Raw genomic sequence first — 10,538 nt, 5'->3', positions numbered from 1 at the left:
CGGCCCCAGCACAACTCATTGCACGAGTACCCTCGTATCTCGCCATTTGGGCAAAAAGGCTTTAGACCACAGGGAACCACCCGCGCCAGCGCTCCTGCCTCTCCTCGCATCAGCCGCGAACCAAGCGGACGCCCGGCGCGCCCTGGGCTTGCCGCGCCCGCCCGCACCGGTTCTACCGCGGAGGCAGAATCCGCCTTTCGGCCTCGCTTTGGCGCCGCCGGAGCGGCGCGCGCTGATTGGCCGCTTTGAACATCTCAGCGCGGCGCCATTGGCGGAGCGCGGCGGCGCGCGGCTAGTTCGAATGCGCCGTGCCCGCCCCTGAGCGAGGCCGGGGACGTCCTTGCGGCGGGGAGTGGGCTCGGCGGCGGCTCAGGTGAGGGGGAGCGGCGGGGCGCTGGAGGGAAGGTGCGGGGCCTGCAGCCCGGCGCGGGGCCTGCGGAGGGGCTGGGGAGCCGCTTTTCCGCGGCCGTTGGTGCGCGCAGCTGTGTAACGGTTGCGGGGGGAGGTGGTTGTTCTCTCGCGCTGGGTCGCGGGCTGAGCCCGCCGCTCCCCGCCCGGCCCGGCAGCGGGGCGAGTAGCTGGCAGGGCGGCGCGGGGTTGGCTCTTTCTCCGCTTCTGCCGCGCTTATCCTCGCTCCGCCGGCCGGGGAGCGGTGTGCTGGGGCACGCCGCGGCCCCCCGTCCCTTCCTGATCGGGGCAACATCGCCCTTGAGACCTGGGAGGGAGGTGGGCAGGGCTCCAGCTCCTCGAGCGGCTACTCGGGGCTTCTCCCTTCGCTGGGCCCTGTACTGGGGGCGGTTTCGAGGTGATGCGACCTGTGACAGCGGGGCAGGAGTTGGACCGCAATGGAAGCGTGCTCCTGACCTTGGTTGCGCGGTTAGCGGGCTAGGGGCGAGCGCTGGCTGCCCATCCTCGCTTGCTTAGCGACTGCCTGAACTCGGAAACCTCCTCTGGGGCTGTAGGTAACTACAGATTGGCTCGTTACCTCGTATGCTTCCGAACCTGGTATTAAAATTCAGCTGTGCTCAATGAAGGAGGTCAAGAGCAGCACAGAAGGTGTGAACTGCCAGTCTCACCAGGTGCTATAACGCCTTCTAGTATCTTGTGCCCGTTAACATAGCTTAGGTTTGTAGCTCTGAAGACTGTGCTGTGTACCTATCAAATGATATGGGGCTGGTGTTCCCTTACGTTGCTAGCATCAAACCTTGTGATTTTAGACAGTAGGGTTCCTGCTAATGAGAAACTACATAAAACTAATGAGTAGGGTGTGTTTTTTCAGTTGCTTGGAGGAGCTTTCTTCACAAAAGTGTCTTTCTCCTTTGAGTTCATACCTAATCATACTTTGGGATGTAGTCTTTCACTTGGAAACTTGAATAAAAACCTGTGTTTTTGCTGAGAATGGTAAGTGTTCCATGTTACATCCTAATTATGCAAGACAAAACTAGCTACTAAAGACCTGGCATAGTTTCAGTGACTTGGCTGTGTTCAGGACAGCAACCATTCACCCTCATGTTTTTTTTCTGCTGTTAATTTCAGGGATAACCGTAGCAATGGATGATTACACAAAAATAGAGAAGATTGGGGAAGGTAAGTATGGAGAACCATGAGCCTTGTAATGCTCCACAGTTTGAGTCACCAAGTGTCACAGAAGCTCTGGGCACTCTGGCTTATTAGAGGAACTACTGAGATTCAACTAACTGGCAAAATAAGCCTGTGGTTAACTGTGGTAATTATCTCTATATGTAAAAGCTTTCAGACTGCCCTTCTTTTGAAGATTACATGGTCTATTTGAAACAACTGATCAGTGTTGAGAAGCATCTGCCTTCATATTGATGGCTAATGGTCTAATTTTCCTCCAAGAGGGAAAAAAATATGTTCTGAGGCCTGAAACCAGATTTACAATTTAGGAAGCTCCTCCATTCCTTTGTATATGAACTTGTGTACCAGTTGCTCCTCAAGTGGTACTGCATGGTATTTTATTTTGCTTGGAGCTGCTGGTAGGGAGTAGTGGTTTGTGGCTTGTTCTGCCAGTCACTATGCTTGTCAAGGAAAAGAGCAGATTGTAAACCTCTGTGGAGAAGTGAATTTTAACAACGAATTTGCTATAAAGCACTAAGAAGACTGCTTCAATGCAGATGTTAGTCACAACCCCCCTTTCACTGGAACCCAGCCTATGTTAAATGTAAAGACAGTGTGTTTTATAATGCTTTAGCCTTATGTAGACTTGAGAATTTCCAGTATGTTATTCTGAGAAGGTGTTCTCTAAGGTAATTGCAAAATGTATGGGCTTGGATCTTACAACAAAGCTTTGTAACTGATGCCTTGTGTGTGAATCTCTTTCTTCCTGAAAGAAACTAGTTTGTTTGAGCTTAATCTGAGTGATTAATGCTTCAAGAAGGGTGAAAAGAGAATACTTAAATTGTCTTAGTTTGTGAGGGCTCTACTTCTGTGAACACTGATTAAAATAGATTATTGATTTGAGATTTACTACTGGTTCCAATTTTAGCTTCTGCTGAGACCCACAGCACTACCCTCTCTCCTGCACTGAGGATTGTGCTAGAGGTATTTCTATAGATCTGACCAATGGATGGATAGGTCTCTGGTTGCAAAGGGAGCACTACTTTTTTGCAGCTAAGCTTTTAACCTTTTAATATGATGTATCAATGGCAAAATCATAACCCCTTGGGGATGAAGAAGTATAGTGATCTTGCCTGAAAGCTAATCAACCTGAAACTCAAATAGTATCTTATTTTACAACTACATCTTCCAAATATTCAAGTTTCACACTTAGGCTACTAGGTACCCTGTCCTAACAAATTATACTGTTTATGGGTGGCATGCTTTAAACAAACATAACTATTGCATGGTTAAACTGCCAAAACTAAGTAGTAGTTCTTAATCAAGCCAAATTCTTACACAAAAAATACTTGATTGCAAGGACTCTTGCCTATGTTAGCAATTCTTATTTGCAATGACTTATCTGTACCTGAAGCTGCGATTTCCTATATGCGTTTCACTGTCTTTTTGTTCAGGTACCTATGGTGTTGTGTATAAAGGTCGGCACAAAACCACAGGCCAAGTGGTTGCAATGAAGAAAATACGTCTAGAAAGTGAGGAGGAAGGTGTTCCAAGTACTGCTATCCGAGAAATTTCTTTATTAAAAGAGCTGCATCATCCCAATATAGTCTGGTATGCATATACTGGTATTTAGCTAAACTCTTTGAAGGCCACTAGGTCCCTTCAGATAAGAAATTATTTTTCCACCATTCTAGTGAGGTGAGAGGTACTCTGCTTAACACAGCGTCTGCTTTGCAGCAAATACCTATAGTCCCAAATCCTATGTTTATGCCAGTTTTCTAATTAAGACTTCCTCATGCTGCCTCTTCCCATTCTAGGAATCAAACAAGTTTTTGTTGATTTTGTAACTTATGTAAATTATCTTCAGAGTGGTTACTGTCAGAATGGAGACAGTGTACCTCATGAAAACTGGTTGAAGCTGTTACTTTAGTCAGTCTCAGAACTTTATTTGCCGCCTTGGAATAGACCATTTGACCTTAGTCTTCTTATGTGAGCCTCTGTCATCAATCACTTCCTTGCTGTTTTGTAGCAGAGATTTACGTGTTGCATTATGATGCTGTCATAGCTGGCACATCTGATGTATGAGAGAAACTTCTACTAGTGACTACTTGGCATGTAGAATTGATCGCAGCTATTGTCTTCCCCACAAAATATTTACTTGCTCTTTGATGCAGCAAAATACTTTATTTCTAATGTGCCTTAAAACTGCCCAAGTTCCAGCTATCTAGTGTCTCAATGTATGTATGCTTGGGTTTAGGAACCCTTATAATCTATTAAGGATGAAGGAGATACTTAAACCTGTGCAAATCCCACTGTACCAGCTAGGTTCCTATTATAATACTCCGTTAAACCCTCCTAGTAATTCAGGCTCTGCTGTAATAAGCCAGCTTTAAACGGAAGCTAGGCACCAATGCCCACAGCCTTTTTTAAAGGCAACAATATTTTTTCCTCAGACTTCCTGTGTCTGATACTAGGCATGAGGGAACATAAGTTTAAGAGGAAGCATATAGAGTGCTTATCTCAGTCCAATGCTATTTCAGATATACTTCGTTTTCCAGATGACAGTGTAACTTGCTAAGTCTGTTAATCTTTGAAGACTGAAAGCTTTTTAAGGCTTTCATAACAGGAACCTGGAAATTCAGCTTGTTATCCTTGTTGAGAGGGGAAATGTAACCATGAGTCCATGCATTTTGCAATGGGGTTGATTGTGTACTCAATTTTTAGTCTTCAGGATGTTCTTATGCAGGATTCAAGACTGTACCTTGTCTTTGAATTCCTTTCCATGGATCTCAAGAAATACTTGGATACTATTCCATCTGGCCAATATTTGGATCGTTCACGTGTTAAGGTAATGAGGACAATTTCTTAATATGAGAGAAATTAATCTAAAGAAGATGACCTACAAAGCTATAAGCAGCTCTTATTTTCAGTATAATTATCTCCTTGAGGAGAAATGAAAGGTTAAAGAAGCAGCTGTGGATAATAAGATGAATGTGAGCTTTGCTCTCAAATGCCACTTCAAATTCTTTTAATTACTGAAATTAAAATGCCTTAAACTAAGCTTAAGTAAATAATGAATTTGTGTGGCTTTATGATTGATAATAACTCAATATCTGCAATGGTTTGGATCTCCATTTCCTACTACTATGGGGAGAGCTAATGTGAGGGAACAGCTTTATGTTGCAGAATGCTAACTTGTACTAAAGGTTACTCTTTTTCTCCCACTTCATCCTTCCTACAGAGTTACTTGTATCAAATCTTGCAAGGTATTGTCTTCTGCCATTCAAGAAGAGTTCTGCACAGAGACTTAAAACCTCAGAATCTCTTAATAGATGACAAGGGAGTGATTAAACTGGCGGACTTTGGATTGGCTCGAGCCTTTGGAATTCCTGTGCGGGTATACACTCATGAAGTGAGTGAGTTGGAACATCCTCTTGGTGATTTGGAAAATGCATACTAGCTTCCTGGTAATAACTGAATACGAAACAGCTAAAAAAGAATCACAGAGCTTTTGAAGTCATAAACTAACAGTATCAAAATTATATTTTGGTTTTGTTTTATTCAATGGCTTTCCATCTCCCTGACTGTGGTTTTACTCGAAGGTTCCAAAGCATCTTATGAATCCCACTGTTACCTTGACAATGAATCAGATGGGCCAGAACTTGTTGCTCACCGTCTTGTAAGGGCATTTTTGCTTCACAAAGTACTCGAGTTTGAGGGTTTTAGTGGCTAGGTGCTAAAGGCTTCCTGCTCTTTGGGAAGTAGTGTAGGCAACTGCTTTGCTTGCAGTAGAAGCTACTGCAATTGAGTTTGTTATGCTTATCTGTAAGTGAAGCTTGAAACTAGTATTTTCACTAGAACTTCTAGCACCAGCTATTATTTTAACCAAAAAAACTGTGAATGCTGCTTAATAATGAATGAGCCATTGTGCTTGCAGTCGATTAGGGGACCTGATTCTATAAACTTATAAAAAAATTCCCTTTTTCAATAGGTAGTGACACTGTGGTACAGGTCTCCAGAGGTGTTGCTGGGATCTGCTCGTTACTCTACTCCTGTAGATATATGGAGCATAGGTACCATATTTGCTGAGCTGGCAACTAAAAAGCCACTTTTCCATGGGGACTCAGAGATTGACCAGCTCTTCAGAATTTTCAGGTATGTCAGGCTGAACCTTTCCTTGCTACTTGTGCAGCATTGCACAACAGTGCTGTGCACTTACTAAAATCATAGTGCATAGAGATTTCAGACTAAACTGCTCAGTATTTTGCTTATGCTTGCATAGAGCTTTAGGTACCCCCAACAATGAGGTATGGCCTGAAGTGGAATCCCTGCAAGATTATAAAAACACATTCCCAAAATGGAAACCTGGCAGCCTGGGAACACATGTCAAAAACTTAGATGAAGATGGACTCGATCTGCTGTCTGTAAGTAGTCCTTCTTAAACTGCTGATTACGAAACTGAACAGGTCGTTTCAAATACTCTAGAATACATAAAGCTATACTAATCAGTCTTGGCTAGAACGATGATACAGATCTTCAAACTATCAGCGGTGATATGGTCTGTTGTTCCTGTAGAACTGACACCTTCTGTGACATTCACTCACTTCTTTCATAAATAATAGATGACTAGACTACTTTTCTTCTCATTAAGAAATTATGCCTCAGCTTTTTTATACTAATAAGCCAGGTTACAACTTGAAAGCAAGGATGAGCTTTTACAAACAGGTCTAAGTGAAGGCTCCTGCCCACAAGCTGTAGCTGTCACCTTCCTGGTGCCAGCACTGATTATGATGTTGCTGTATGACTGCTGATCCAGTTGGAATGTTTTTCTTTTATGATAGCATGTGGATTAATCTTGGTGGGCTCATCTTGTTTAAGCTTTCATGGTGGTCTTAACTGAATAAACAATCATGGAAACAGCTGAATTTATTGATTAGCTGTGAAACTAGGGGTTAGTTTAAGTCAGTCTGTACTGTCTGTCTCAAGTGCCTTTAAATTTTGAGTTAAAGTTTTTTGGCTGTGGTGGATTAACTCTTAATTGGTATGTTTTGTGTCTAGTGTGAGTCTACTTTAGTTCTGTGGACATGCAGTTGAAGTACCACACTAAGCTTTTATTTGACAAGTTATTCAGCAGGCTTTTCTGTTAGTGCTCTTCCAGCTCGTGCTGCTGCTGTGGACTAATTTAGATCACATCTTAGGTGTGATCTTAGATGCACCTAAGTATAAGAATGTACCTTGGTGACTTATCCTAAAGCTTCATTTATACAGTGCAGAATTGCATATGGGGGTGTGGGGTGGGTGCTCTGTGTCTTAAGGTAAGCTGAAACTTCAGAACCATCTTGGTACAAGGGGAACCTCATACAGCAATTACCTGTGTAGCTGGCTCATGTTTTTAAGCAGTCACAAAGTAGTTTATTACCTATATTCGTATGGCCATGGGAAAATGCTCTGAAGAGGTGTTACCCAAGAAGCTCAGATGACCACAATTTCTCACAATTTTTCTTTGAGAACAGAACCACAGTTCAGACTGACAACTCAAACAACATTTATTAAACATATAGTTGTTTTGGATAGCTCTCTGAACCTTGTAGCAGTATTGTTTTACAGAGATAACTGACTTAAGCTGGGAATAATTGCTCTGACAGCATCACTGTTAAATCAGTTTGAAGTAGAATTGTTACTGATTGTATTTGCAAACTAAAATCAGATGACCAGGCAAGTGAATGTTGTTGATACAGTCATGTAACTGGCCTGCTAAATACTCATCTGAGCTTAGTTGTGGTTTCTTTGTGTATTAGCAGCAGTCCAAAACATTGATTTTAAAGGCAAAAATTACTAGTTCCTCAAATAGTGAGATAAGCCACAATGCTTATCTCAAATCATATTAAATTCTGTAAAATCTTGTCTAGTTTTGCCTTAAATTAATAAATGTTGAAATTTTAGCTTCCTATTAATGCCTGGTGACAGTGGTATGGCTGAATTCTTGGGAATCTGGAATCCATTTAAGTTTCCTATGGCACTTTTAAGCCTGAAGCAGTAATATAACTTTAAAGGCAGCAAAACTGAATATTTCATTCTAGAGCACAAGCTCAGATGTGTCAATGAAAATATTTATTTCTCCTCTATAAACTATTGCAGATGGCAGTAGTATGTAAAATAGCTATCTTTGAAAAGGGGTTACATATTCTTGTGTTATGAACAATTGCTTGAGTGAGGTTGTAAGCTTAAGACCTTCATAAGCTAAGTAACTTCTGTGGCCAAGCATTTCAAAGCATTTGATGGTTGTCATCAAAAGCTTTGGTCTATCAGACACTAAGTTTCAAGAAAAACTATGTTCCAGACTTCTCAGAGAAGAAATGGTCACTTAATCTAGTGGCTGAAGTACTATAGTCTCACAGCATCCCTTTTTCAGAGAAATTTGCCCTTTTTTTTGCCTGAGTTGATTTTAAAAGAACCTTTGATATCAGTATTAGCTAGAGGATACTGTTGTTCTGGGGTATAGCTAATGGGAACCTGTCACTTAAGGTAAAATTGGACATACAAGGTTAAATCTAGAGATAGTGTTGCATTTGGCAAGAGTTCAGAGAATATAAATGCAGATTCAGCGGTTTAAATCAACTTGGAAGACTCCTTGTAGGATGAAGTCTGAAGATAGTTAACTGTCAAGACTGAATACTGGGCAGAGTAATACTGGTTAAGCTTTTCTTTCTGGAAGATAAATTTATTGTGGGGATGGGGGAGAAGCAGCAGGTAGAATCCTGATTACTTGAATTTGAAATGTACTTTCCTTTAGTAAGGAGAAATAAAAGCAAAGATATTTTGCTAGGTTCAGGTCTAGTAGAAAACTGCTAAATGCTTCATTCCTTTCTTCTTTTTGGCCTCTGGCTGTATCATATAAACTGTAGATGCTTTTTTTTTAAACTGCTAGCAAAACAAATCTCTTGCCTGTTCTAGAAAGTTCTGGGGGCTATTTTAGTGGCTATGGCATCCCCTCTGTTTGAAGATGTCAATAAAAGTTGATGAGAGCAGTTGAAGTAACTTACTGCAAAGAAACTCAAGTTTTCAAACTCTGGGTTTCTTCAGTTCTCTCTGCTTGTATACTACTTTCCTGTTAGGATTCTGTAACTGAGTGATCACTCTCTTATGTTTTAATTGTAAACCACTGTACCAAGCTGAGTAGAAGCAATTTGACATCAAGTTTCTTCAATGTCAGCTTAACAAAACAAGCATAGGATCACTTGTGCTTGTAAGCATTTTGGGCTTTAACAGCCTAAAGCTTATTAATTTCCCTTAGTAGAGAAGCTGAGACTAATAATCATTGCTGCTTGGATGCCTGGTTCTGGATTTAGTTCAGTGCATATGGTACTGTGATACATGCATGGGCTTGGTTATTGAATGGGAGAATAAATGTTTCTTCACTTTCTGAGATGTTACGCATTACTACTGATGTACTGCTGACTTGTAGGTGGAAATGACCTCTCCCTCTGAGAAATCATGGAACATAGGGGGGAAAACTTATCTCTATGGTTACTTGATTATTCCTGTGGTTAAATATCTACCTATTTAACACTATTTTGGTTCCCATTTCATGAGGGAGTAAATGTATTTCCTTTTTCTTCCAGAAAATGTTAATTTATGATCCTGCAAAAAGAATTTCTGGCAAAATGGCCTTGAAACATCCCTATTTCGATGACTTGGACAAATCCACTCTTCCTGCTAATCTGATTAAGAAATAAGAGACCTTTGGACTTAATCAACCAGAATGAAATAATTGTGATTACTTTTAATATCAAGTCTGTCTAACTTGTATGTCTGTCTTTCTGCTCTAAAAACGTGGCTGTGTTTAGTTTGTTTTGGTTTAAGTGTTATCTAAATGTAAATATTAACCTATTAGTTCTGAGTTCAAATACAATGCAAATGTTGCTGCCATTAATGCAGTGAACTTTCTATAAATAAAGCTTTAAATCCAGTGAAGGACTGAACTTATTTCCGGAATGGGTGCTCTACAAAAGGACTCTCTTTTCTTTGGAATGTGCTGGTAAGGTACCTCTTGTCTAAAAAAAGCAGGTAACCTAAACTACTAAATTGCTGTTCTTGATATGATAGGAAATTCCTCTGAAGTTTGAGGTTGTTTCAGTGTAATGTCAGTTTAAAATTTTACTTGAGCATGGCAATCAATGTACCAAAGGACATGTAGATGAGATCTTTTTGAACTGAAGAATTGCAGATTACCACTTAAGCCAAGTAGATGGACAAACTCATTTTAGGGTTTGAGTTTCTGAAGGTATTTGCAAATCACCATTTGGAAAAATCCTTGCTCTATATGCTTTTCTGTTATCTTCAAGGCCCAAGAATTTACCTAGGCATTGGCATATTAACTTGTGAGTTGGCATAGTTCCAGCTCCTGGACCAGTTAAGGTGTGATATGTTACATTTTATATGGACTCTCTATATACCAATGTGTAACTGCTTAACAGGGCCCCTTCCAACTGCTAATAGTAATACAGTTCTCCTCTGACTCTTATTAAAGGTAGAGCCCCCTGGATTAGAGTTGAATTTGAAAACTAGTCTGTCTTCATATAGGAATAATCAAGTAAATGTTGATTTAACATGACTGCTAGGAATTGTAATCATAGACTGAGATGCTATATGTCTACAGAGTCTCCCATGATTAAAGCAGCTTTCTAAAGCTCCCCAGCATTTAACTTTATAGGTGAGAATATTTTAAAAAGGTCAAACAAAATTCACAAAGGTATATACTAATGATTGTATGTTAGATTTCCAATTGCTACCTCTATTGGCTTTCAGATATATCAATAGGGGCAGGGTGCATGTCTGTCTTAAGTTTTTATTGGATCTAAGCACCATGGTGCTCCTTTACTCGCTGGTTAGGGCCAAAACTTGCAGCAAAGTGTGGAATAGTAATGAAGGTATCTAAGTTTCTAAATCAGGCATGTGAG

At 40.9% G+C, this 10,538-nt stretch overlaps 1 protein-coding gene across 2 annotated transcripts; it reads left to right on the top strand.

Moving 5' to 3' along the window:
* Positions 1 to 270: 270 nt before the first annotated feature.
* CDK1 (cyclin dependent kinase 1) lies at positions 271 to 9,546 on the top strand. 2 transcript variants are annotated; one of them, XM_072871140.1, is made up of 8 exons: positions 271 to 373; positions 1,537 to 1,587; positions 3,033 to 3,189; positions 4,303 to 4,426; positions 4,820 to 4,990; positions 5,570 to 5,733; positions 5,861 to 6,002; positions 9,201 to 9,546. In XM_072871140.1, the coding sequence occupies exons 2-8, from the start codon at positions 1,551 to 1,553 to the stop codon at positions 9,312 to 9,314; spliced, it is 909 nt and encodes a 302-aa protein (XP_072727241.1). In that variant the 5' UTR covers positions 271 to 373; positions 1,537 to 1,550; the 3' UTR covers positions 9,315 to 9,546. The 2 variants fall into 2 exon arrangements, with proteins under 2 accessions (XP_072727241.1, XP_072727242.1); XM_072871141.1 differs by lacking the exon at positions 271 to 373 and adding an exon at positions 1,283 to 1,401.
* The last annotated feature ends 992 nt before the right edge of the window (positions 9,547 to 10,538 follow it).

This window comes from Ciconia boyciana, chromosome 8 (assembly GCF_034638445.1).
Source record: "Ciconia boyciana chromosome 8, ASM3463844v1, whole genome shotgun sequence".
Lineage (NCBI taxonomy): Eukaryota > Metazoa > Chordata > Aves > Ciconiiformes > Ciconiidae > Ciconia > Ciconia boyciana.
This window is presented reverse-complemented; position numbering and strand designations above follow the sequence as displayed.